Here is a 27758-nt window from a genome sequence, read left to right on the forward strand (position 1 = left end):
TTGACTAGGAGATGGTTTAAATATACTTAGGTTGGGAGCTTTGGCCAGTCCTGGCAGGAAGTACAACCGCAGGCAGAATTCCAGCGATGAGGAATTAATGAATGGCACAGTACACGGTTTCACTCTACTGCATTGTACCGACGTCTTGGAGCCATGGCAAAGCACAGAGCACTGTGATATGGTCCTCTTGAGAGTCTTACATGGGAAGGGGGGAGCAAGCTCAACTTGTATTTATCTTCACTAACCACATACTACATGTAGGTACCTTACCCTGTTCTTGAAGCGCTTTAATATAGCACTGGTTTATCTTTACTTTCTTCATGACTTACAGAGTGCCTCATCTTAAGCAGTAGGCATGTGGTGATAGAAGGACTTGCAAACCTAAGTGCCTCCTTGTGTTCTGTCCTATGGTATTTCCAGTGGCCTTATGTGAGCATCTGTGTTCCCAGCAGAGGCCTTGTGTAGCTGACACCATGAAGATGAATGTTTTCTTGTGCAGAAAGAACGTGTCACAGCAGAATGTGCTTCAGCTGATGAGGTTCTTTCTGACACATCCCAATTGGGTCTAGCAATCCTAAGTGTACTTGAGCCAATACGTTGCACAGCGTACTCCAGAGTACTGCTTGTGACTAAGAGTATCTTACCAAAAGTTCCAATGCAGGGTTGGTTTTTGTTGTGTTTGGGGGGCGGGGGGGGGGGGGGGGCTGGCTAAGGGCGAGGATGTTACCGTTGCCATGTGATTTAAAAGAATAATACAAAATACTTCTTTTGCCCAGAAATTCTCATACATTACCCAGCATACGTCCTGCAAAAGGAGAGTAAGCTTTTGTCAGCTTAAAGTGTTTAAAGAGCAGGTTTCCCCCAGGCTGTAGTGTCATGTAGGCAGTTCAGCTGGCCACTTTCCCTATGGAACAGACCAATTCCTGTGGATCATGATGCTGGCCAATACTTTAAATGAATTTTTATTAACATAGCACATGTGGCAAGTGGTGTGACATCATGTTCTCACTGCTTGGAGCAGTGTCCCTGCTAGGATGTAGGAAAGCCGCCTGTCTTCTGAACTTAGCCTTTACTTACTGTGATTGTAAGTTGTATTAACATCTCTGTACCTCATTCCCCTGTCAGTAGAAGGGGAATAGTGTATTTTTATTTAGTTAGGTGCTTTGAAAGACCTCTATTTTTTATATCATCCAATGAGTAGTCATAGATTAGTCTGCGATTCCTGCCATAAGGCACTATTTTGGGAGGAAGGAATTCTGAAAAGAGCTTGGGAGGAGTCACAGTGCATTATCTGAACGTAAGTGTAAAGTCTGGGTGCAGCACTGATGTCGGGAGGATTAATAGCATCTTTAGGTGGGGATATTTAAGGTTTTGCCTCTTTACTGGACATGGATGTGATGGTTACTTCTGGTTTGATGTATTCAGGTCGTATGTGAGCAATTCAAGAGGATGAACTAGAGGTGTCAAAAAAGGCTGCTGAGACTATTTAAGGGATTAGACAAGAAGCATGTAATGGGAGTCCAGAAGTTCTCCATTTCCCTCATTGGAGAAGGATGATCTGTTGAGCTATAAATGTTACATGAGCAGACACCAAACCTCTGCATACATAAGCCTCATAGTCCAGTGTTGGAAAGCAGAAGCTGATCAAGTCCATGCCCTCATTAGTCAACAAGAGGAGTAGGTTTGGTTCTCCCCTTTGCTGACAGTTGTCTGAACAAGTGTCTTTATGAAAAGAGACTTCTCTCTGCTCTAATTACAGTGATTAATTTGGAGAGGTCTCTAGTATGTGTGTTGCAGGATGGCAGACCAGATGCTGCAGAAATGACTAAAACTGGATAGCAGATGATAGGAAAACAACCAGGAATTTGTCTAAACAAAATTGTTTATGTAAAACATTGATGAATTTTGTGTCAAGGGACCTGCTAATTTACTAAAGATCCTTAAAACTGATGTCAGTCAAAGGGTGTATCAGTATCACCAAGGCACTGGGTACTCAGCAGGCTTCTCCCCTCAACCAACACCAAATAAAATGGTTTTAATGCTTTTTAGATCACTTGCCCTGTGAACACCAGGGCTGGTAACATAGCGACGTGGCCCCTGCAGTGTTGGGCCATTCTGGCAAAGCAGGCCCTGGTAGATAAGCACTATATGAATCTCAGGCAAAAATTAGTTATTTTAATGAAATTGAGTCAAATCACTTGTTTCCCACTGCCACTTGTGTAGAGGGGGCGAGGGAATGGACCTTGCTGTATCTCTTTACGTGGTTCCTCTGTTCATGCTGGCTAAACTGAATCAGTGTTTGGTTTTTCCATCTTCGGCCTTACTCTTCATTAGCTACCTGAGAAAGGGCACAGGGTGTACTATTGTTTGTCTTTCTTTTCACAATGGTTTCTAAATATTATGTGTTTATAGTAGAACATCATTTTGGTACAAAAGCTGAAGGACTGATGTTTTGAATCAATTTTATCCCGAAGCAAAGAAATGAATCGCAGTTGGCTAGTAAAGAGTGGAGCCTGCTCATGTAAATCAGTCTGTGGTACAAGGTCAGAACATACTTCTAGTGAAGGTGGGAAAGCAGGTGGAAAATCAGGTTTCCCCAGACTCCCTTAGTTCTCTTTGATGGAGTGATCACTGACCATATGGAGATATACCACTGTCTCGTACAGCTTTCCTGTACTTGAAGGTGAAATTGGTGTTTTAGCGACTGTTCCCTGCTGCAGCGTGTTTGATTTGTTACCTGAAAACTGTGGCTGTTCATCAGAGCTTTCAAAGTTTTACTTTTTTAATGTATTTTATGTGGGAGCTTAAGCCATCAGGTTGTGTAAAACTAAAGCTTTCTTCTCGAGTATCTGCTCTTAACCAAGTCAGGCGGGTTCATCAATCTCAAAGGCTGTATATGGGACTCATTTGTCTAGTAAGTAGCTTCACATCCTGCCCATCAGAGTGATTGGAGCAGACTGCTCAGGTCGGGTGGGTGCTTCAAGCTTCATGACACTTGGCTCATCATCATACTCATGATCAGTCCCAGATAGGTTGGTCCTGCTGTGTCTGCTCCATGTTGGGGAGCACCTCCCTGCTGAATGCCTTGGAACCAAGGATGTTCAGCGTGTCCCTTGGCCATCGGAACACTCCTCTGGGTATTCCTCTTTCAGGACGGTTGCGGACGGTTCATTTCCAACAGTTCCTGTTCCAGATGGATCAGACGTTTCATGCCATACCCAATGATTCCCCAGTTAACTTTACAGGTCTGTTTGATGGTACCAGTAACATAGTTTGGTTTTGAATTACACAGCATTGCAATCCAGTGCCATTTTGCAATTTCTTTGCCTTGTACTTGAACAGAAGTGGAATTGCAGACTATTTAAATGCGCTTTCCTGCGCTTCCAGTAGCAGTGAGAGCTTACCTGACGTGAAGCCTTTCTGTAAAAACTCCTTTTATAACAACCTCATAGATCTTTAACAAACCCCAGATTTGTATTAGCTTTGTATAAATGTTTGTGGCTTACAATTTTATATGTTTTAACTTTTGATAAACTTTCCAGGGACTACTTTTTATTGTAAATTGGGTTTTTTCGTTGTTGGTTTTCTCCTTGCTTTAGGTTCAGATTGGCAATAAGTTATTTCTAAGGGAGGTCTTAGAAGAGAGAAGCATCACTTCCTTTTTTTATAAGACGGTTAAATTGAATAGTTTCACACCTCTTACACTCGCTTGTACATTGCTCTGTACATACCCTCAAAGTGTTGCCTTTCAGCTATTAATATTTGCCTTGTGTACAAAAATTACTGATGATGAATAAACATATACAGCCTCACTTGGTATTATGACATTGTTTTCAATAGAGGCAGCCAAGTGACTGCTGGCTGGCAAAGAGCAGGGATTGCTCCTGCCGCAGCTTGTGTTTCACATACATTATGTACTAAATCTGGACTCTTCAGCCCTTTGCTAAAGGGCTCCACCTGATTTGCTTTCTGTGGTAGAGAGGCAAAAGGAAATTGCTGACTTGCATCTCACAACCAGTTTGGCACTCAGTGTCTAAAATATTGATGCCCCTTGTGTGTGGTGTTGCGTAAGTGGCCAGAACTGTGTAAATGATGTATCACGGTACTGGTCCTTTCCAGCACAAACCATCTGTGCTCTTAACAGGTCGTGTTTGGTTGGGGCTTTTCAGCCCAGTATTACAAGGGTAATTGCATCAGGGTTCACCAGGGTTTCTAGTTAAGCTCTTGTTGGCTAAAGCTCTCATTAGGAATGGGTAAATGGTGGTGGACCCTTCACAGCACCTCACAGACAATGATAACGCAGTGTGGAGAGCTGAAGGATGGGCAGGGAGGGAGCCTGTTCCAGGATTCCTGTGAGCGAGTTTCAAGGAAGTTTCTTCACATTCACAAAGCTCTTGATTTAACAGAACACCTCATTGCATGTGCTGCTGCATTCAGGTTGGGTTTTCAAGCCTCTTCCTTCCTGTTAGAGTAACTGGCTGGTGACACAATAACTGACATAAGGGAACGAAAGCGGAATGGAGCTGTGCTGAGCTCCCTTCCAGCCCAAACCACTCTGCACTTCCATGATCCTATGAAAGGAGATGTGTGCTGAGGCTGGAGCACTATGCTCCCTGCCTGTGCATCCAGCAGAGCTGCTGCCTGGCTCTGCAGAGGAAGCCAAGAGTTTGATGAATTGGTGAGCACTGGATGTGACAAACCTGGATGTGGAGCAGGCTGTTGGGAGCCGCTTCCGTGCCTGCGGCCTCATGCGAAGGTTAATGTTTAAAGCCTGTGTGCTCCCTGGCACTGGCTGTGGCAGCAGCTTTGTGTGTGCTGTTCCTCAGGCAGGGAGGAGGAGGCAGGAACATGTTTGCAGCGGGTGCAGCAAGTGAATAAATCCCATTACTCTGCTTGGATGGGTCGAAACATGGTGACCCAGTGAGATGATGCTGATCTGTGCAGTGGTGTTTATTGATTTAGGGCTTACAGAGCAGGAGGAAGCACAAGGTCCTGTGCATCCATTGCTATCCTGTTCCCCACTCCCTATTCCAATATTCAATATAATGGATCATGGATCTTGCGTGGATAAAGGATGCTGACTTCTTTCCCCATTGGCTTTTTCCCAGTGACAAACACTGATGCTTCGAGCCTGAATCCCTGCTTGGTTTCTAGTTCTCTCCTATCCAGCACCAGGCCAAGCCTTGGATGGCTTTCCCCCACATAGCATGCTCTGTGCCCTCCTCTGTTCACTCTCCTTTTGCCTGCAGCATGGAATAAGTCAACTTCTCTTACGCAGAACCAAGCCACCCACCCCTTATCAGATTCAAAGGGGAAGCCGTAGTGGAAAGGACATGTTTTTAACCTTACCCTTCCTCCAGACAGATCTCTGAATGATGACAATGAAGACTGTTTCCACGCTGTTTACCATGCAAATGATGTCTGTGGGATGAGACCAAGTGTGAATAACTCGTCTCCAGCAGCTCACCACACGTTAGAGCATTGCTTTCACATTGAGCAGGGTGGTCACCAGCCCTGACGTGAGGTTCAGCTCTGAGTTCTCTCTGCACCCTCGGTCTTTACATGGGAGATGTGCTTTGTTTTCAGCTCTTATTGAAAGAAAAGGCAGTGTCTGTCAGTGTCTGTCTGTGCTTTGTATTTTGCACTTCATGAGTTGGATTCTCTTATGTTAGTCTAAAGTAAGGGTGGGAGCAGCTGTGAACTGATGACTGTTTCCTGCTGTAGCCTCCATTTTCCCTGACAAGCAAATGGAAAAACTTCAGTGAAACCAGCATTTTTAGAGTTATTAACACCAGGATTTGCAGGGGAGCAAGCAGAGCAAGCCTGCCGCAGCAAGCTTACATCATGTCTGTCACTTGCTAAGAATTGCCTAGAATTGAGGGAAAACTTCCTCTTTTATTCATGCAGATGACCCACAAAGAGTCCTCATCCCCATCTGCAGAACAGTAGGAGATGTGGTGCAGCCCCTGCCATGGACAGGGACACCTTCCACTAGAGCAGGTTGCTCCAACCCCCATGCAACCTGTCATTGAGCACTGCCAGCGATGTTCAGAGATGCCCTGCTCACAGCAGGAAACCTTTCACTGTTCCTGCAATACTGAAGGAGAGATGGAATCATTAGGCCAAGAAAGCACAGCCTCTCTCTTCCCATTGTGTGCTTGTCTCCCATGTCCAGTCTTAGCCATAAGATGCACAACATGAAATACACTAAATCATTTCTCCCAGCATGTAGCAAATCCTAAACTCTTGTTCCCAGTGAAACATTGCCTCTCATGGCAGTGGTAATAAAGCAGGCAACAGTTACCTCTGCTGTCATATATCTGGGGATGCCACTGGGGTAAAGGAAACATCTTCACATGTACCAGCATCAGCAGCAAGTTCCCTTGTTGTGCCAAAGCACCAATAGGCACCGTTGCAAGATTCCTTCCTTTCGAAAGCCAATTGCCTGGACAGGTCGATTAGATAATGGAGAGGTTTTACTTATTTAATATTCATTGCCAAAGTAGCTCCCCTCTTAAGGCACACAAGGTGAAGTGCTTTGTTTTCCCCTTTGCAGCAGCCAGGATCCAATGTGAAAGCATCTGGAGGACAGCCAGTTCCACTGGAGCCAGGCTCCCACCCCTGTCTCCATACCCCATCTGGTTTGCTTGCAGCAAGACAAATGTCTGTGATGGTGCCAGTGTAAGGGGAGCAGAGGTGGAGAATGTGGTCTGGCACCTTCACTTACTGCTGTGGCTCCTGTGGAGGTCAGTGATTCCATGGGCGGTGGCGGGGAGAGTTAGGGAATGTTTATTGGAGCTGGCAGTGTCAAGGGCCATTTATGATCAGTAGGGAGGGGAAACCACCTCCAGAGAGCAACACTTGGCCTGAAACAGTGCCCCAGGTTTGTTGGAGTGACCAGCCCAGACTTGGTCAGGGCTCTTTCAGATACCTGGAGTGACACAAATCCACCTCCACCCCAGTGCCTTGGGCTGTGATTCACTGATCAAGAGATGCAGCACGGTGTGTGTCAGTGCAGAGCTCTCTTGAGGTCCTCGGAGGAAAGGTCTGCCTTATCTGCTTGCTGAGGGTTGTTCAGTGTGGGGTCCTCCAGTACCACTCATGGCAGGATTTCACCCATCCCATCTCTACATTCACTTCTGTAACAGTCACAAGCCATTGCAAACAGCTTCACATCTTAGCAGTGCCATAGGAAACAACACCGAGTATTTTACAGTTCCTTGCTGAATCCTCATTTAAATTCCCATTTCCATAGCTGGAGCTCTTTGGATCACACCTTTCTTTAGCACAGGCTGATTTTTCCCTCCATATTCTGGCAAGATAGGATTTCTGTTTGTGCAGACATGGTTGTCACCCCGGCTTTCTGTCTGTGGGTAAGCCCAGACTCTTGGGAAGAGCTCCTGATGCCGTGCTTATGGAAAATACTGTGGAGCTGAGCCTATTAGTAAGAGAAACAACAGATCTGCAAGGCATTGATACTTTGTTTGACTTAAGTGGCAGAATTAATCACTGCACACCACTCTGTTTGAGCCCCAAACTGTTCCCATGCCAGCATTAACACCACAGTGCACCCCAGAACATCATCAGAAACATCAGAGCTGTCTCTGCTTGCTTGAGATCAAATCACTGCGGAGGGAGCAGCGCCGTGATATGAGCATGGGACTGGATTCCAGGAACATCTGCGTGCTAAATATAGCATCCATGCTGGCTCAGCGGCATTGGGTCCAGCAGATAACACCCTGCATCAGGACAAGGAGACAGGACAGATCATAGCAGGAGGTTTGAAATGCAATCTCTGCCACTGCATCGGCAGTGCTTCCCAGGAATCCCTGGATCCCTGTCTTTGGTGTATGTCTGTTTGCAGTGCTTGAGAGGGTAATGATATAATGAGGGGGGAAACCAGAACATGGATGTACCTATGTTGGAGCAATGGGCTACACTCCTGTCTGAACAGTCTCTCCCAGCAAGCCTCATGGTGTTTGTAAATGCATCTGAGCACAAAAAGCATCACATGAGCATGCAGTATCAGAGCTTTTGTTTGTTTTATAAACCCACCAAAGATCTATTGGGTGTGTTGGGGAAATGCTGCTTCTGGCAGGGGAATAGAAAGGACACGCCTTGCTTGGATGTGATGGGAATAAGCAAGAAGAAAAGCCCTTATCTGTGAAGACAGGAGATTCCCAACAGTACAGGAGTTACGTCAAACATCTGTCTCGCTGTTACACGTTAGTTTGGGCCGCTGCTGCCTAGTTCTGTTTTCTTTTGTTTAAAGGTTAAGATGCAAATATCAGTGTAACAAATTAGTGGAATTCTAAGGAATTGCAAAAGGTTACACACACCTATAGTGGGGGCATGTTGTAAATGCCATTTAGCAACGTGGCTTTTCTGCTGAGAAATGGATAGAAATTTGAAATCCATTAAAAACTGAAATAAGTGGGAATATTACAGCCCCGAGGAAGGGCTCTGCTGTGGCTCCCGCAGCCTGTGTGGATGAGCATCCACCCGGTCGTCCCTGTCTCCGGTGGGCCGGGCCCCCAGTGGCGGTGCGGGGCCGGCAGGGGGCGCGCAAGGGCCGCGCAGCCGGGGGATGCCGCGGTGGGGGGGACACGGACGGACCAGGAAGATGCTCTGTCCATCGGGAAGTGCTTTGGGAGCACATCCCGTGGAGAGGATCGCGGGTGGGACCTATGTGTGCGATGAGAGGAGAGCAGCGGCATCTCCCCCCCGCAGCTGCTCCGTTTCTGTAGCTGTTTCTCAGGTCCTTTCTCAGGTGAGGGCCCCGGCCCACCCTGCGGTGCTCAGGGTAGAGTGGAGGGGGATGAGGCCATGTAAACAGGGACACTTGGCCTTACACCGGCTGTTTATCACTTCCTGATGTGTGAAATTTGGTGTATTTCTGATGTCTGTCAGCACCCATGGCTGTGGGACATGATGTGGGGCTCCAGGCATGTATCTGTTACAAGGGCATGTAAGGACAGGACAAGGGGAATGGCTTTAACCTTCCAGAGGGGAGATTGAGCTGAGCTCTTAGGCAGAAGCTCTTCCCTGTGAGGGTGCTGAGGCGCTGACACAGGGTGCTCAGAGAAGCTGTGGCTGCCCCATCCCTGGCAGTGCTCAAGGCCAGGCTGGACACAGGGGCTTGAAGCAAGCTGCTCTAGTGGAAGGTGTCCCTGCCTTCAACTCTGCACAGGTTGAAACTGGATGAGCTTTAAAGTCCCTTCAACCCAAACCATTGTATGTGTCTGTGGTCACCTGAATGAACCCTATAGACACCCTCTGCCTCTCTGCCCTGTGTGAGTGATTACAGAAAACTATAGGATCAGAGTCACACAAGCCCCCAACCTTTTCTTTCCACCCTGTCTCCAGCCTTGGTTCTGGAGAGCTGGAAGAGCCTGGACCTGTGACCCATGTGCCAGCACCACTGTCCGGTTGCTTCCCACTGCCCTGCAGGAGCCAGTACTCAGGAATGCAGGAAGCCCATCTCCAATCCTACAGCATCCCCCATTCCCAAGGCCTCCTGGGGATGAGGGTCAAGTGTTACCACCTGAATGCTCGGCGCAGCTTTCTGGCCACCCTTGTCCTTGGGCAGCGCATTCCTGGCTGGATGTGTGCCTGTCCCACACTGGGGTGCCCTATGAGCCATCACCCCATGTCAGAGCCTGGATTACCCCCCAGCACCGTGCAGCCTGCCTTCCACTTCCTCTCAGGCTGCGTTTCACAACCCCCATTAGTTTGTGTTTCAGCTGTTGCTGTAGATACTGCAGCTCCTGTCTTGTTTGTCTCATCTTCCTACGGGCTCACAGACGTAAAACCCGAGCAGACACACGAGGTCAGGGGTTCCAGAGGAAGCTGTGGTCTGAGGCGTGCAAAGCAGTGGCAGCGGTACAGAGTTACACTTGTGGTTAGCAACTGTTTGTTTGGTTTGCTAAGTAGAAGCAGGTGCTACCAGAGATCTGGGGCAAGCCGAAGGGTTCTGCTGCTCACATGGGTCAGGGTTGGAACCCTTCTGACCAGTATGAACCATCTTGGTTTACATACAAGGAGCAGGATGCAGTGGAGAGGGAGAGAAGGATTTTGCTTCAGTCTTCCAATGTGAAGATTAAGGTGGTTCAACTCTAGTTCGTTTTCACTTCTCACTATCAAGGCATGCATGAAGATGATAGTGAAATAGTGGCAGGAACCCAAATATGTTCACTGTGAGCATTCGAGGGGAGCCACAGGTGGTTATTGAAGTGCCTTGATGTGCTGCAGGACTAAGGCATGCAAGCAGAACATATAATACATGCAGCAAAGGTCATTATTTAAAGGGTTACTTGCTGTCATTGCCTATGGGCTGTTTGAAAACATGCTGTCTGACAAGAAACTACCAAGTGCACTAAAAATTCTTCACTGAAAAGCTCATGTTTGTATCATCTCTTGGCTGACACCGGTTGCTAACGTGATGCTACAGTATTTGGTCTGTGCTGATGCTACGTGGAGCCAGGAATGTTTGTCTTCATCCCTCTTGAATGCTGCTTTCTTAAATAGAGCCAGGGGTGTGCTGTGTCCCATGGCTTGTGCCATTGAATGAGTGGTATTTTATAGGATTAATAATGAAATTGCAGGAATTAGAGTTCCATTGCATAAGTAAAAGGTGTTTTGCAGGTGAAAAGGGGCAACAGTGAATGAGCAGCTTGGATTTGGGGTGTTGGGATGACGTGGGGAGAGGCAGTCCATGAGCACACAGTGTGATGTGGTGCAGTGTGTGCTGTCCTCAACCAGAATCCCAGGTACCAGGGTCTGCCCGCAGCATAGGTTGCACTTAAGTGCAATGCATGAAGATCAAGCAGAGATGCCTTGAACTTTAATCCAGGTCATTTACGCGTTCCTCTCTTTAAACCAGGCTCACAGATTTAATTGGTGCTTTAATTTCCTGAGCCAGGATGGCATTTTTAATCACTGTGGCCAGGATTTGGTTGGGTTTCCGTTACTCTTCACACCACCCCGGTAGGATGCTGCCTCCTCTGGGCTAGTAAATGGGTTTCTTTGTGCCAAATCCCAATTGATCCCAGTTGAGCCCCAAATCCGGCTGATGGGGGAATGTTCCCACTGGGCACAATTTTCAGGATTAATTGTTGCTTCATGGATCTACTTTTGTGCCCCTTCCTCACACACTGTGAGCAATTATCTTCTCTGCAGTGGGTCAGTTACCTGCTGTTGGAAGCACCCACCAGAGTGCACCTCTATGGAGATATGTAAAAACTTCCTCTTTTGAGATAGATTCACACATTTTGATGTTTATTGCTGTTGTTTCCTTCATTATTAATATTGAATTTGCCGTAATACACAGTTTATGTGCAGTTTCCTCTTTACACATTGTTAGTTGACCAGTTCAGCCCTTTATGCTGTGCTGAAGGTACTTTTAACCAAGGAGGGACAACACATCGGTCTGGCTGCAAGATCAGTCTGGTCCTTGAGGACACATGAGGTTACATTTCGTGTCTCATTTAAAGATGTGCAAAAGAGACTGAATAAAGCAAAGAGACACAAAAGAGATTGAAGAGGCTGCCCCATCCCTGGCAGTGTTCAAGGGCAGGTTGGACACAGGGGCTTGGAGCAAGTTGCTCTAGTGGAAGGTGTCCCTGCCCATGGCAGGGGTTGGAACTGGATGAGCTTTAACACAAACCAGGCTGGGATTCTGTGGAGATCTCTGGGATGTGAAGGTGCTGCTGGAGATCTGGGGAGGATCGGGGTGGCCTCAATGAAACCATTTACAAACTAAAGCTTGAGCATGGTTTTGTATTTAAGTATTTGGTTAATGTGTTTGCATGAGGACTTGCTCTTGCTGTTGTGGAGGGACGTTTCCATCTCCTCCTCTCTGAGGGCTTTTGACTGTGATACTTGAAGAAGCTGTGAAGGGCTCTGACTCCTCACCAGTGGAGGCAGGAGGCAGCAGAAGGGAGAAGCAGCAGCAAAGTCACCTTTGTGCCTGCAGGCTGCTTTCCAGGTACTGTTGATCTCATGTTATTGTCCTGCTGGCAGAGCATGGGGAGTTGCATGAGCTACCCAGGGAAGTTGTGTGCGGGCAAGGATGGACATGAGTGTTACTGAAGTTCCAGTTGAGGGCCTTCCAGAGACAAAACCGGCTGTGGGTTCTGTGCAGCCGATGCTTGAGCAGGACACGGCCATGCTTTGCCAGCAGCAAGGGAATAGCCGCGAGTCTGTTACATGAGGGGCTTGCAGGAGGTCGGGGAGCTCATTGCTCCTGTGTCACTGGGACACGCGGGTGGGATGAAGCCCCTTTGTGCCCCATGGGGTGCCTCGGGGTGCTCTGCGGATGGCACAGCCGCTCGCATGGGCTCCGCGCTCCTCCCCTCTGCCTGGACGGACACGGGATGGGGAGGAGCAGGACCCCGCCGTGACGGCTGAGCCATGGCAGCCGCTCTGCCCCGTGAGTGCTCAGGCTTTGCTTCAGCCTCGTCCCGCTGTGTCCGGGGGGGTCCCCTATGGCGGTGGCTTCTCCCTCGCGGTGCCCCATGCCCCGGCCGGCTCGCAGCCCGCGATAGCCCCGCGGTGGCTGCGCATGGCAGGCACTGATAAGCCGCTGTTGCTGCATCCCCGGGTGCGTGAGGGAGGGAGATTGGGGCCCCCGGGGGCTCGGTGGTGGTTGTTGGGTGCAGGGAGGGGGAACCGGAGGCGCTGGGCTGCAGCGGGAGGAGGGAAGGGAGTGATTTCACAGCGGGCAGGGGAAGGAGCTGGCTTCTTGCGGGGGTTCAGCTCCAAGCAGGGCACGGGCTGCAGCTCCATGCGTGTGTTGTGGTGTCCGGTTTGCTGGTGTGCACGGTGCAGTAGTTATCAAAGGCGGGGCTGTCCCACGGTACTGCTTTTTGAGGAGCAGCAGAGTGCAGCCTGTCCTGAATCCATAGGGGTGCATCCTGTCCTCCTGCATCCAGTCCTGCGGTGAGGCTGGGATGTGGAGGGCACCCTGCCCTGCTCTTCTCTCCTCTGTGCAAACCAGAACCTTGTTCCACCCCCTGAATGAATTCTCTAGCAGAGGGAATGTGGGAATGTCAGGGTGCAGAAATTGCTGTGCCGGGTCCTGTCTGTGATGCTGCATCTTAAGTAGAAGTGGTCACACGTGTTGAGGTGTCCCTAAGTCACCACCGACAGAGAGAAGTGGGGATGCAGACCTGTGAGGAGAGGGGTTTGGGTAACTTGGGTCAAGTTTGATTGCTGGGAGTGGATGAAAGGCTTCAGCAGCAGGTTTGGCCAAGAAGTGGTGTTAGAATCAGAGATTTAGATTGGATCCTAGGCAGAAATTCTTCACTGATGATTTTGGGTCTTTATCTCATTTTGCAACATCTAAAAACCCCCATCCAACAGCAATGCAATCAACAGCAAAACACAAAAGCTTTGATGGGTTTGAAGTGCTTAAAAGGCCTAAATTTGATAACTTCCCATAGCACAAGCACAAGCTGGTGGAGATGCAAGTGAATCAGCAGAGCAGGGAGGCAGGACGGGGGATACCAGCATCACTGGGGAGCGCAGGTCGCTGAAGCAGGAGCACAGGGTGATGCTGAGCGCCCCAGTTTGCCACCACTCAGCTCTGTTTTGCTGCTCTTTGGGGTGTTCCTCTGCCACAGGCTGGCTGTGGCAAGCAGCTGGCAGCGGGTAAAGTAGAAAAAGACATTCACAACATTAATGAAAGCTTTGACAAAAAGGAAGCGAGGGGAACTATTGTCTCCCCGGCCTTATTCTCATAATGTCTGCGTGTAATAAGTCTTTTGGTTATGCTTGTGGCTTCTGTGACAAAGTAGTGATTTAAGGGGCTGTCTTTACAGAGTCAGAGCTGCTCACACGGGCCAAAGTGCTGGTGAGTAATACTTTACCACAAATTGTTGTAACTGGAGCTTGACAACTGCAGTAGGAAGGAGGGAGGGGGATTGCATTTGATTTATGACATGGATTGCTGCAATTCGCTTTATGCTGGTGCAGCCACAGATGTGCAAACCCTGCAAGTAAAAGTCCGTGTGAGTGAAAACAGGGAGGGGAAAACTGTGATTTGCTGCCAGGATTCCCAGAGGTCTCCTGGATCAGTGGGAAACACACGTGCGTCGTGTCTACGGACATATCTACAGCTTCTTGGACTGATGGCATCTTGGGATGCTTGGGAGCCTTTCCCTGTGCTGCCGGTGGTGTATCCAATTGGGAACCAGGGGTCCTGTCTCTTAGTGTGGACACCAAGTACAACATAGCTCCTCTGGCAGCAGTGCTTTCTCTCTCTGCCTTCAAACCAAGCCAGGAGTTAAAGGGATCTTTAACCCAATCTATGGGGCATCTTTAAGATGTGGTCCAGAGAGGGAGGAAGGAAAGCTGCAGCTTGGGCTTGCATCACTGAAAATCCAGGTCATGTTTACTACGGGCAGCTGGAACATGATGATCTCAGATGCTAACAAGTAACATCTGAAGGGAAGCATTAAAACATCGGAGCTGTTTTGTAAGCACCTACTTCACTTTCATTCCAAAGGCAGTTCAGCTATTTTTAAACCTTCATTTGTCCCTTTAAGTACCTGGTGTCAGCTTATCTAAAGCAAGTGAAGAAGCACAAGGGGTTGCCCTTCCTTTGAATTTCAACTGGAAAAATGGCTTTGTTGCTTTTGAAGACCCCCAAAGCAACAAACAATGCCCCTGGACAGCTTCCTTTCTGCTCCCCATACCTACAGTCGGAGCTTTTTGTCCTCCTGCAAGCTGACCTTGTGTAATTTCCTTTATTTACATTTGGCTGGCACTGGCCTCATTGACTGCAAGAGTTTGTACAACCCCTTTTATCCTGACGCTTGCAGTTCTGCCCGTGCTGTCCTCTTATTTACTGCTGCAAAGTACATACGGAATGCTGCTGAATAAAATGGGGCTTATCCTGTTATTCTGCCCTTAAAGCCTTTGTGCCAGAGGAGGATGTGGGCAATTAACTTAAACCAGGTGGGGAAAATGACTCCAATCTGTGCAAGGAGACAACTGAAAGGGCTACAGTTTGATGTGCTTTTATTTAAGTGAGTTCTGTTCAGCCCTTGTAATGCCTTTTGAAGGGGTTGTTTTTGAGGAAGCTGTTGGAAACAGTGTTTGTTCACTGCTGTAATCGAGCCAGAGTAAAACATGGAGGCAGATTAGCTTCCCAGGACTTTGGTATTTGCATTAGGTCTGCATGCGGGATGATCACCTCTGCTCTAGGACTTTTGCAACCGGAATGAAAACAGATTGCACTTAATGTGTATCATTGGCATGATGATTTCTTCAGTAAGTAGTTCCTTTGTAAATAGAAGTACTGATAGTCGGAATTAAGGGTGGCAGCTACTCCTGATAGGGTTTGGTGATGTGAGAGTTAGGGGCTAAGGGGGAAAGGGTGTGTTTCATCTGGCTAAAAAAGAAGTAAGGCTTGAGGGAAAGAAAATTGCCTTTTAGTGCAACTATCCTGGTATTTAGTGGCTTAATTTGTGCTACATGAGCTGCCCAGCCTGGCATGGAGAAAGTATGCTGCAATTGAGAGATGATAAAATAATGACATGATTGCGTGCTTCTCGAAGGCACGAGGGTAACGCTCCCCAGTGCCACCAATCCAGGAGGAGAAAAGGCTCCTTCTAATCAGGGCTCCCCGGGTAAGGGCTTTACAAGAGCACCCTCGAGGTCAGCCCTGATCTTCTTTAGAAGAACACAGGATTGCCCAATTCACAGGGCAAACAGGCTGCTGCAGGCTGAGGAAATGGCATGTGATGGCCATGCTGCCAGGCCTTGTGCTAGGGATGGAGAGGAGGAAAGCAGGAAAGTTTCTTCATTTTCTTTATTAAAAAAAAAAAAAAAGGAAAAGGAAAAAAAAAAAAACAAAACAAGTTTATTGCAAAACTCAGTGTTTTAGAATAGTTCCAGAGTCCACTAGGTTACAAACACATCAGTAAGTCCTGCTTTGAACGCATTAAAGCCTGCTTCTGGGTCTTCTGTGCCCGCACACACACATACTCACACGCTCCCCTGCTCGTGCCGCTACACAGACAGGAACAGAAACGTGAGGTCAGTGACAGACGTATCATTTGATCTGTATTGGAAACGGTTGTAGAAAACAAAGAGAACATTACAGTAGAACCTCGCCAATCTGCCGAACGGGGAGCATCCACACACACACAAAACCTGGAGGCCTTGTTCCACTTCCAAGCAGAGGTGTAATAGCAAAGTGCTGTAGTGAGGTCTCGTATCACAAAAGACTTCCATAATCTCACAATTAAGAGTCTACAGAACATTTACCAAAATGCTTGAAGTCATCATAAATTAACAATAAATAAAAAGTACATCTTAATGCGACGGTTGTGACTTGTTCATTTACTCACTGATTCACAAAACTCTCAGTTCTCTGTAAGGGGTCTTCCAGTCCTGGGTGCATCGCAGCGAGGTTCTGCTGGCCGTGATAAAGTGCTGAGGCAGAGGAAGGATGCGAGACCGCAGGTCTCGGGCAGTGAGGATGGATTGCTCTAGCCACTTGGTTGCAAGAGTGCCTGTTTCTTGGGTTTTGGGACATCTAAGACACAAAAAACACATCAAGCACCTTCCCAAAAAGAGGGGGTGAGATTCCTGGTTTTTTTTTTTTTTAATCTTTTTTTGAATCTTTTTTTAACAGATTGTCCCCCATTTCTATGGCTGGTAAAACACAGACAGGTCAGCGTAGCAGTTAATGCATGATGCCACTTCCACTGAAATACACAGAGATGTTGGTTTGGTTTGCCTTCCAAACCAAACCAGACTTGTTTTATTTGTCCCCCTGAGTTGCTTAAGAGGCGTTAAGATGCATATAGGTGGGGTAAGCAAGCTTGTGTCACCATGAGTAGGAATCTCTCCCATTAAGACTAAATGAAGAGCTAGGATGTTGTCTTTTACTATTCCGCTCATGCCTTCTGTGTGCACAGACTCTGGTTCATTTTACTGGAGAAAAAAAAGGGATCCTGCTAACTTTGGGGAGCAGGGGGTACATGCCCCATGGCTGGCAATGTGGGGAGCAGACTGCCAGGGGCTGGGTATCAAGGGGATGTTCCACATTCATGTGTGATGAGGCAGAGAGTTCCTTGTGCACGTGTAAGCGAAGGTTTTGGGTACATTAAGACATACTGAGCCCAACCCTCCCTGTGGGGTGGGCTGGTGACAGCAGCAGAGCTAGGTCCAGTGACACCAGCCGGGGCCTGACGGAAAGAGATGCTGGATCTGCGGTTTATTATTGGGTTTTTTTTTCCTTTCTAAATAACAACTGGGTTACCTAAGGCCTACCTATTCAAAACAGCTACACTCTATGCTGTAAGGTTCCTAACAATTTCACAAGCTAGCAATACAAGATAGGTGTTGAAGAGGGTGATGTAAAGACAGCTTTCCGATCTGCAGAAGATGATTTTTCCTCTCCCCTTATTTAAGCTAACCTCCTTTAGCAATCTTAGAATAAATTAATAAATACTAATTAAATTAGAAACAGTACATCAGAGCTGACTATCAACAGAAAAAAAAAAACCAGTTCTAAGGATACCAATCAGGAGAAGAAAAATTATCTTGTGATTAAGATGTGCAGTAATAACTGGCCATAAAGACATACGGAGCCTCTGATTTCCCAGCATTTGTGACGTTCAAGTTAAGAACATTAACAATGGTTTCTACTAGGTCAGCTCTCTAGCCTAGCCTCCTCCAACCTAAAACATGAGTCCTCATTCTTCTACAAGAAGATTGACTTGGCTATTGGTGGTGTATGAAATGCTTGTCTCCAGTTCATGCCATAGGTGTCATATTTGCTTGGAATCTGTGGTAGGGGATGGTTGAGGACAGTCAGAGGCTGAGCTGCTTCTGCTGTTGTTCTCAGTTTCTCTGGGGTCAGTTGAACCTTTACCTATGCTTGTTATCAGGAAAGCAGGAGTGTGCATCACATCTTCATGCTAGACACAAGTTATTGGATGTGGCTATCAGTATTTTCTATGGAGCTTTCCATTGTTGGTTAAAAAAGTTCTTCCTAATCATTAAAAAAAAATAAAATAAGAAGTTGTTGGTAGCAACTGTTCACATTTAAAATTTCACATTCCCTTTAGAATGGAGCTTTAAAACGTGGAGCAGAGCTGACATCTTCCCCAGTCTTGCGCCGGGTAGATTTAGATGGAGAAGGAACGGGGGTGGGGGGTGTGTGTTTAGACCACGCTGTCAGAGCCTTTTCCTGAATTTTCACCTTTTCCTGAATTTTCCCCTTTTCCTGAATTTTCACCTTTTCCCGAATTTTCACCTCTTCCAATATCCATGTCTATAAAGTCATCGGGTAAGTCTGGAGCAGCCCCCACCGCGCTCTCCTCCGCGCCCCGCTGTGAGCAGTGGCACAGCCCAACCTTGCACGGTCTCACCAGGGACAGGAACACGGCGCCCAGGACCATGCCAGCAGCACAGGAGTAAAAGGCTGAGCTGTAGTTCTGTGTTGTATCCACTATGACACCTATAGAGACACATTGACAGCAGTTAGCCACAGGTGACTCCCCTCTCCCATGCCCATCCATGCTTCCCACAGGGTTTTTAATCTGGGTACCACTTTAATCTGGGTACCACTGCATCATTTTATCTGCAATCAATGCTACTCTATGACAAACAGATGCTACCTTAAAAGAAGTAAAACACAGTGTTCAGGGGTGCATAGTGTCATCTTCAGGCAAGTCAGAAGCCTCTGGGCATGAAATGCATCTATTTATTATGCCAGAGACTTCACCTTTCTGCAGTCTATGGCAGAAACACATGCACAGTGGAAGAGATTCGTTTCTGCCACTCTCTAGAGCCTGAAGTGATGCCAGGTTTAGTTTTCCAGCAGGATCAGGGGAGCACTGCAGTATTTTCCTTCACTCCGAGGTTCCTCGGTGGAGACCGCCTCATCTATGGGACTCTGCAGAGCTGCATTGCAGTAGTCTTCTGGCTCTGAGAGTCTCCTAATACTAGTTGCAGGGCTTTTAGGCGAGTACTATGATTAGCGCTGCCAGAACACTTTCTAGACAGATCAGCACCAACAGCATGCCAAAAAACACACCCCAAACCCCAAATTAACATGAGTTTTAGAGTTACCTGCAAGGGGTGGTCCAGCCAACCCAGCTAAGCTTTGAATGAAGACATAGACACCAGCCGCAGAGGACATCTTCTCGATGCCAACCACGTCGTCTTCTGCCAGGAGGGGAATATGTGTGCCCGCTACCGTTCCGAGCATGAACCCGAAGAATATGCTACATGTCATCAAGCCCCAGAATTCGGAGGCAAAAGGGAAGGCAAACAACGCTACAGACAGCAGGACAACGCAGATGAGTTCGATGTAGATCTTGCGGATGGGCTTCTTGTTGAGGACCCAGCCCGCTGAGATTCTTCCAAAGACCTCTGCAATCGCCATGGCCGACAGTATGTATGCAGAGTGGTCTTTGCCGATGCCAAGGCTGAGACTCAAGGGAATGATGTAGAGGGAAGGAGCAAAGAAGCCCAGGGTAGCAAACAGGCCAAAGAATGCATAACAGATAAAGCTATAGTCTCTCATCACAGAAAAGTCCAGTAGTTTGGTTTTTGGTTCTGGAGGGGTGCTGTTATTTTCAGCAAGTATCTGCACGTGTTCCTTTGGTTCTTCACTTTTCGGCTCTGCTTTGGTTTTTCCAGGCACATTGCTGGGTGAGGTAGTTATTTCGACTCCTGAGTCTATGGACTCTATTGAGGTGCGTGTTTGCTCGTTTTCAAGCATGTACTTGGTCTCCGTGGGCTCTTCTGGAGGCTGCGCTTTCACTTCTTCTTGCTCTTGGATGATGATGGGTCGCAGGAGCGACCCGCAGACGACGATGCTCAGCTGCAGCACCCCGACAGAAAGGAGGCTGTATCTCCAGCCTATCTGCTCCTTCAGAGCAGTAATTGCTGAGGAAAGAGGGCAGAAGAAGAAGAAAGTGTAAGTAGAAGAACATGGAGTTACACCAAGGAGCTATTTGAACTGGAGCTTCATCACCAGATTGTCCCCAGGACCTCAGCTCTCATGGAGGCTGAGCAGGGTCCCTCCTGGTCCATCCTGCCCAGGGCCACCCAGGGGTCTGGCACCCATGTTCCTCCCATCAGCTGCAGCAAAGAGCCAGAAACCACCTCTAACATCTGGCTAGCAGAAGCCACCCTCTAGGTAAGCACTTGTGAGGTCCCTGTGAGTTTGGGATGCGCAAGGACGAAGGTGGTGTTATTTTTAGTGAATGAGAGCAAACTCAGCAGTAAAGTTTCCTCTCTCACTGACCCCACCCTGAAACCAGCTACTAGAGGAAGTCTCTTAGCTCTACTCAAAGGTGTGTGTTACTGCATAATCACAAGCCTTCATCTGCAATCAGGGCAGCTTTACAGTGGTTATTAGCTGAATGGAAGCGTGCGCAGGAGAGGACCACCTGAACTGCAGAGACAGGGACATGGTGCCTGGGCACAGGTCCCCAGAAGGCTGGAGCAGCTCATGCTGAGCAGAGGCTCACTAACCTTTAGGAACAGTTATGTGTACTGTGTATGTTTTAAATAGCTGAAGTTTCTCGGTCTTATTTTTAGCCTGCTAGATCTATATAGGGAACCGGGCAGGCTGTGTATCAGCAAGGCACATCCTGCTCTGGCACACGTCGTGCTGGGGGGGCTTGGGCATGGTGAGACCAGTCTCTAGGATTACTTGTAGCCCTGTTTGCAGGGCATGTGAGCAACCGCCTGTGGACTTTAGCAGCGCATGAGCACCAAGTTGGTCTCAATTGGCTTCTATTTGCTTGGGAAAAGGATTGGAGCAGCACTGGGCTTTAGGCATGGACACACAGCATTTAGGCACTGTACCTGGTGCAAAGGAGAAGACAGCGAAACATTCCCCTGTGGATGCCACCGCTGTGACCAGCGAACGCCTTTTGTCAAAATACTGTGATAAAATGGTGACAGTCGGGAGGAAAGAGAGGCAGTATCCGAGGCCTGTGAATAAATGCCAAAAATTGCCATAACAACAAGTAAGGGAGGGGGGAAACACCGATGCGAGAACACGTTAAGTCAGCTTTCCCAGTGGCGAGATTACAGTATCATTTCGGCCAACTCAGCAAGTCACCCTGGAAGAAAATCATTGGGGAAACCACAATGTTATTTTCTTTTAAACTGGATAGGGGGGAAAGAAAAAAGAAGAAGAAAGGAAAAGCAAAACAAGAGACCCAACCGCCCAGCTCATGCCTTCTGTTCCCAAACAGCCAGCGGGGTCCATTTGGAGGACCTCATCTGCCTAAAGAGTAATTGATCCCCTAAGCGAGGCAAGCTCCTGGCCACAGATGTGAGCAGGACACCCAGGATAGACTGGAGAAGGGGAAAAGTATCAGGAAAGACACAGAATCAAAGGAGAGGTTGGAGGATTTGACCCCATGAACAGCGTTCATCTCCCCGGTCAAGCACAAGCAATCAGTACAGGTGCAGGACTGAGTCCCAAGGTGGTCCCCAGAGTGAGACTGGGTACAAGACCAAGCCTTGAGCCCAGGTCATCACCTTGGACAGGAGAGTAAGAGCAGCTCAGGAGGGTCAGCACTCCCCATGTTGTGGGAAGTAGAACCCCTCTATGGCCAGAGCTACACTTTGCAGGAAGCCAGAGGAGAGTGAAGGGTTCGGAGGTGCAGGAATAGGACAACTCACCAGAGATGACGCCGATGGTGATGTACATGTCCACAACAGAGCGGGCGAAGGAGGCAATGACCATGCCAGTGCTGATCAGCACCCCCCCGGCCATCACCACCAAGCGGTGACCGAAGCGATTGCTGAGGACCGTTGACAGAGGAGCTGGATGGAAGGAGAGGAAAAGAGACATGGTCAGCACCCATCAGCAACCTCAGCTACAATCTGCTCATACCCCTGCCCACATCTCCATGACATGCCACCTCCCCTGCTAGCTGGCCTCACAGAGCAGAGCATCACCCTGGAGCCATCCCTCGAGCACCGCACAGTGTTCAGATGTGCTGATAAATGATCAGCAAAGACTAGAAAGGGTGCAGGGGACAAACCTGCAGCAACATCCACAGACAGCAGTGGATTTCAGTGAGGCTTAAGGTATTTCCAACCCTTTTTCACTATGGAGTTAGGTCTTAAAGCTCTTGTTTTTACCCCTTGCTGAATGGCCACGCCAGGCTCAGCAACATGGACCATGTCCCTGTATCATGCAGAAGGACGAGTTGGGGCTCAAAGGTATGGCTGGGCTGAGGCAGACATTTCTTGTTATTCCAGGAGCACAAAGCTCCGTACTTTATGGCTGTTATTTATAACAGAGCCATTAGAGACACCAAAGTCACCGGTACCAGGTCCTTGTCTGATGAGTCAGCACTACAGCTGCCCCTTGCACCCGTGCTGGATGCCTGCCACTCTTACCTGTGAAGGTCTGCACAAACACACAGATGGATATTATCCAGGATATCCTGCTGTTGGTTTCGTCAAAGCTTTCCATCAGGTCGTTAAAGAAGACGCCGAATGATTTTATAATGCCGTACGTGAGAGCTTCCACAAAGAAGAAAGCAAAAGCAACTGTCCAACCCCATCCTCCGTCAGGCACTTTAGAATAGACATTTGGGGCCGTGCACCCCATTTTTACAGCTTTGACAGTCATTTTTGATCTGGAAAAGAGGGGAGAAAGAGTCAGGCATCAGTTTTAAGATGGATTTTGCTGGAAGAGGCACGGCCTAGCAGCTGTGACATCCCTAAGGCGGGTCCCTGTGCTGCCAAGGGATTAAATGCAGGTGTTGGGGTGAAGTTTCAGCCTTTGTCACCCCATAGGCTCGTTTTCGCCAGTGCCTTTCGAGCCCAGGACCAGAAACTCTGCTCAGCACCCTGCCGAGCTGTTCCCATCAGCAAATCCCAGCACCCGGGAGCTGTCGTCTGTACTTCAGTGCATGGGGGTGGGTGGATGCAGTTCATGAAAGATCCACCACGGGACCCAGCGTGGGCTGGTGGAGCTGCAGGAGCTCGCTAGGAGCACCCGTCCTCCCCACTGCACCCTGTGCCTGGCCTGGGATGGATGGTGACACCCCGATAGCACCCGTTTGCCATGGGGTTGGTCAGTGACATAACCCACCATCATACCCTGCAGCATCCTGCACCCACCGAGCTGCTGCTCATGGTATTGGGGTACCCTCAGTTGCTGTGGCAGCTCTGGAGCTGCCAATCCCCAGCTCCCCACAGTGCTGTAACCTCACAACAGGGGTGTGAACACCTCCTCGGCCACCAGCTCCCTGTGCTGTCCCCTTCAGCCCTTGGGGTCACTGGACCCCCAAGAGCAGGAGCAAGGGGATGCACTAAGGGCTGGAGGGGCTCACCCGGTAGGACATGGGGATCTCTGCAGTGCTGCTCCGCATCACTTGTGACCATGGATGAGGGCATCCTATGCCCTCATCCCATTCTGCACTGCACCCCCGCCCCTGCGGGTGGGACACAGGGACAGAGCCGGGGTCAAGCGGCCGCGCTGGCTCCCTGGGGTGGGAGGGGAGCATCGTGAGCTCCGTCCCCGGCCACGCGTGGACCTGCGGCTCCTGCGTGTCCCCCGCCCCAGCAGGCACCAGGCATTTCCCTCCTCCATTTTATACTCCGGATCATCGGCACTTTGTGTCCGTGCGGCTCAAGCAGCGCTGCATCCCACGGGGCAACTTCTCGCCGCGGAACAGGCGAGTGCGAGCGCGTCCCCATAGGCACCCACCCGAGAGGGGCCCCACGGGAGCGTAGGGACCCACCCGAAGGGGTCCCCTAAGTGGAGCCGGGGAGGGGGTCTCAGCACCCAGCGGGTTCAAGCTGGTGCACGGTGCCCGTGGCGGGGTACCGGTGCGGGATGGAGCGAGGCGTGAGCTCCAGCATCCCGCCGCTGCCCCGGCTCTGGTGCTTGGGTTAAGGAGGAAAGGGGGGGGGGGACGACACACACGACACCGGGAGGACCACCGGTGTGTGCCCGAAGTTTGTGGGAAGTGCCTGGGTGCCCCCCGGGGGAGGCAGCGGGGCTGCAGCGAATGCCTGTGTCACTGCACGGGGAACGGGGGGAGGCTCGGGTAGGAGGAAGCACGGTGTTTAAAGCAGAGAAGAAAAAACCCCACCACAAACCTCACACAAACCATGTACATTTAGGGATTAACAGAAAATAGAATGGGGAAAGAAATTAGAGATGGAAAACCCAGCGCGGAGGGGCCCGGCGCGCCGCCCCCCCTTCCTTCCCTGCATCACTTTCCGAACATTTCAGACCTGATTTCTGCATCGCCACCGCCGCACCGGCTGCTCGGGGCCGCCGGCTAAAAATAAAGGGATGCGGGAAACGGGAGGTGGGGAGAAGGGAGAAAAGCAAAAAGGGAGGTGGAAAAGGTAATAAAAAAGCCTAATTGTTAATGCAGGCAGACAAAGCCCCCCCCACCCCGCCTCCCTCCCCGGAGGCCCCCGGCGGGACCCCACTCACCGGCGGCGCTGGGTGCTGCGGCGGGGTTAGGGGCTGCCCATGGCCCGGGCGGGCGGGCGGCGAGAGGAGGCGACCCCGCTGCCCGCCGGCCTGCGGCCGCTGTTGCTCCCGCTGCCCGCGGCGGCGGCTGCTCTGCGCTCGCTCCCAGCCCTTATATACCGGCTGGAGCCGGTCTCCGCCGGCGGCTCCGCAGCGCCATGTGCGCGCCGGGCCCGGATCGCCCCAGCGGCGGCGCCGGCACCGCGTGTGCGGCCGAGGGGCGGTGCTGGCGGCGGGGAACGGACCGGCCCCCCCCCGGCCCGCCCCGCACGGGCACGGACACCCGGCACCTGCCCCAGCGGCACCGGTCCCGGTCCCCCCCCGCCTGTCCCGGGCGCTGCGGGGCTCCGCCGGTTCGGGGCACAGCGGGAGCGTCACAAGCGGGGTGGGGGGAGCGCGGTCCTGGTGTGCGGGTTTGGGTCCCCCCCATGGCGGTTCCCGACCCGCCGCCCCCGCAGCCCCGGGTTGGGCTTTCGGAGTCGCTCCGTTTTGGTGCTGAAGTTTGGAGGCTTTTGTTTGCGGGAGCGTGGAATTGCAGGTGGGAAGGAAAGGACCTCAGAGATCAGCTGGTCCAAGCTTCCTAGGCAAAGCATAACCTAGGCTGGATGTCCCAGCAGCCTGTGCAAACGGATCTTATCTGGCACTTCTGTGGGGGGATTATTCCAAAGGCAGAAAAGGCCTCCATCTCCCAGTGGGAAAGGGATAAGGGATGAGATTGTGCAAGCTGGGCTGCAAGGAATATGTCTGCACTATCTATCCCCTTTGGGCAGCATGGCTGTGATCTGTGCGCCCACAAGGGATACAGTGCCAGGAGCATCCCAGGCTCACAACAAAGCAGGCAGATGCCATCCTGTTTGCTGTGCAAGGTGCTGGGATGGGATGGGAGCTGATGGGATGGGGCTGAGCACACGGTGAGGTCCTGAGTGCCAGTTCTGAGCTTGTAACATCCAGTCTCTGGTATCATGAGCAGCACATGTTGAGTTTTTAGGGGAAAACATGTCCCTTGTATAAGGAGCCTAATTTATGGTTCAAACTGGAAGCAGGCGACTCAGCGCCTATATGGATGGGGAGGAAGGAAGTGTTGGGGCAGACATGTGGCATGGAGAGCACAGGACGGGGATCCAGTGCCCTGTACAGGGGCTGGGACTAAAGCAGTGAGTGTTTAGGGTTTCCCCTAAATTCCCCTGAAATCAGCAAATAAGAGGAAAAAATGAGCAGTGCTGTTTCCTAGCTCACTGCTATGGCTGCATCCCAGTGCTGGCCTCAATGTGCTGAGCATGGGTGGATGATGCCAGCGAGGTTTGGGAGCCCACAGGTCATATCAGAGGGCTCCCGGAACATCCCTGCCCTTTGCTGGGTTAAAGCGGAACCGGAGGGTTCTGGTTTATATCCCTGGATAAACTACCCAGGTTAAACTGTTCTTTGATGCCTCGCCTATACAGGGCTGCTGTGTTTGATTTGGCACAAGGCCCTTCTCTTGGTTTCCTTCTTTGTCACGGTGCAAGTGCTGGTGTGGCAGCGCAGGTGAGGGCAGTAGGCACAGAACTGCAGACTGCTGACAAGTCACTGACGGCTTTTGCTCTTATCTTGGGAGCTTCCTCATAGCAAAGCTGGTCCAGCGGCCACTGCCTCCCTCATCCTCGCAGCGAGGTTTCAGCAGCTTCACCCCTTGCAGTCCCATCCTAAACCAGCTTAAATCCATGGGGAGCAATGGACACTGCGCCTTTAGGGAGCCTCATATCGCCCCATCCTGCAGGAAACCCCATCCTCCCATGGGTTATGCCTTTCAGGGCTGCAGATGAAGGGCAAGCACCTTGCCTGGCCTCCAGGAACCAATACCCCGTTATATAAGGGAATGGGTCGCCCTCCCCAAGCTGTAATTCTTCCTGGCAGGGACAGTGCAAGTGGTTGTGGGACAACAAAAGAGGTTTGTGCCTCCAGGGGAGAAATAAGAATGCAAATATCTGTGGCATGAACAAACAGAAGCGATTTACTCCTTGGTATTTCTTGTCAGGACTTTGCATCTGTCTCTGCTTCACCTTCTCATTCCTTCCCTTTGGGCTTTCCAAGTGCAATAAGGCTTTAGGAAGCAACAGGGGCCCCATGGGAGGGACAGAGCTGGAAGCTGCAGCCTCTCCAACCCAGGGCTTCCCAGCTCTGCTGTAAAATCCCCTTTTCCCATCTTGTTTGCTCATTCTGGGGGGGGATTTCTCCTGCTGCAGCTTGGGTTTGTGGAGGGTTTGGCTGTGGCTCAGCCAGAGCACCCATTATGGGTCCCTTGTGGCAGCGGCTCGCACCGGGACATGCTTCTTCATCCCGGGGCTGCTGCACCCAGCGCATGAGTGCTCTGTAAACCAGAACGAAGCAGAGCAAACGTCCTCTTAGTGGGCATAAATCAGCTTGGAACTGGAAAACAGGGCGGGCTGCGAGCAGCAAAGGGAGCGCGGGCCCCTGCGTGCTGCTGCTGCTGCCGGATGGCTCAGGGACTTCCAGTTCATTTGTCGTGCCGGGTTCGCCCAGCCCTGCTCGCATGTGTCATGTTTTCTCTGCAGGAGCAGCAAGATGGGTGAAAAACATTCCCCTGTCTCGGGGCTGGCAGGAGTCCTGCTCCGTCTGCAGAAGGGTGTTTTTGTCCGGGCTGCTTTACCCTCGCACAAACTATTCCAGTCGAAAAACCTTTTCCTGGAATGAAGTCTTGACTGTGCTCAGGGCATTGTCAGGATGGTTGTACCGGGAACAGAGCTTTGCTGGTAAACATGAGGGGGGCCTAATGGGGCAGAAACAGAGCTCGTGGCTCCTCTGCCCCCGTCAACACACCCTTCACAAGGCACCTGCTGCCTTTTACTGTGCTGGAATCAGAAACAGAATGTGTATGTATGTGGTCAATGGGAACACAAAACATAGGTTGTGTTTTATACCCTCTAAAAGCCTGGATGTGCCTCCATCCATCCCCTCCAGGCTGGGCATCCCATGGTGGGGTTGGGGTCAGCACCATCAGCCACACCATGGGGAGATGTCCCCATCCTGTATCGCTCGGCAGCCATGGGGTCAGCTTGAGCCATTGCTCCTGCTTCCTGCCTTAGTTTCCCTGCACAAGAGGCAACACTGGGAGCCCCCAAAGTGATCCTGGGATAACAGTGGGTGTCTGCAGTTTGAATTCCTCATCCCCTGCTGTGTCCTTATCTCTCAGCAGGGATAGGGGATGCCTGCTGGGCTTCTGGCGGGAGAACAGGGCTGCTGGAGCGGCTTTGGGCTGGAGATCAGAGCT

At 50.2% G+C, this 27758-nt stretch overlaps 2 protein-coding genes across 4 annotated transcripts in view; one reads left to right on the forward strand and one right to left on the reverse strand.

Moving 5' to 3' along the window:
• Positions 1 to 12366: 12366 nt before the first annotated feature.
• Positions 12367 to 27758, forward strand: part of ARSG (arylsulfatase G) — a 44891-nt gene continuing 29499 nt past the window's right edge. For 2 of the 3 annotated variants that reach the window (XM_057418638.1, XM_057418636.1), the window contains exon 1: positions 12367 to 12430. The gene's annotated coding sequence lies outside the window, so the exon portion shown is untranslated. Of the gene's footprint in view, positions 12431 to 23937; positions 24321 to 27758 lie in introns of those variants that run through there. The other variant, XM_057418637.1, reaches the window with a different exon arrangement.
• Positions 15843 to 24686, reverse strand: SLC16A6 (solute carrier family 16 member 6). The gene is made up of 6 exons (XM_057418635.1): positions 24452 to 24686; positions 22393 to 22634; positions 21667 to 21810; positions 20839 to 20967; positions 19090 to 19911; positions 15843 to 18475 (listed from the first exon to the last, which is right to left on the reverse strand). The coding sequence occupies exons 2-6, from the start codon at positions 22625 to 22627 to the stop codon at positions 18180 to 18182; spliced, it is 1626 nt and encodes a 541-aa protein (XP_057274618.1). The 5' UTR covers positions 22628 to 22634; positions 24452 to 24686; the 3' UTR covers positions 15843 to 18179.

Source organism: Pezoporus wallicus, unplaced genomic scaffold (genome assembly GCF_028554395.1).
Source record: "Pezoporus wallicus isolate ANWC-B61680 ecotype Strahan unplaced genomic scaffold, APGP_CSIRO_Pwel_v1 contig_3710, whole genome shotgun sequence".
Taxonomy (NCBI): Eukaryota; Metazoa; Chordata; class Aves; order Psittaciformes; family Psittacidae; genus Pezoporus; species Pezoporus wallicus.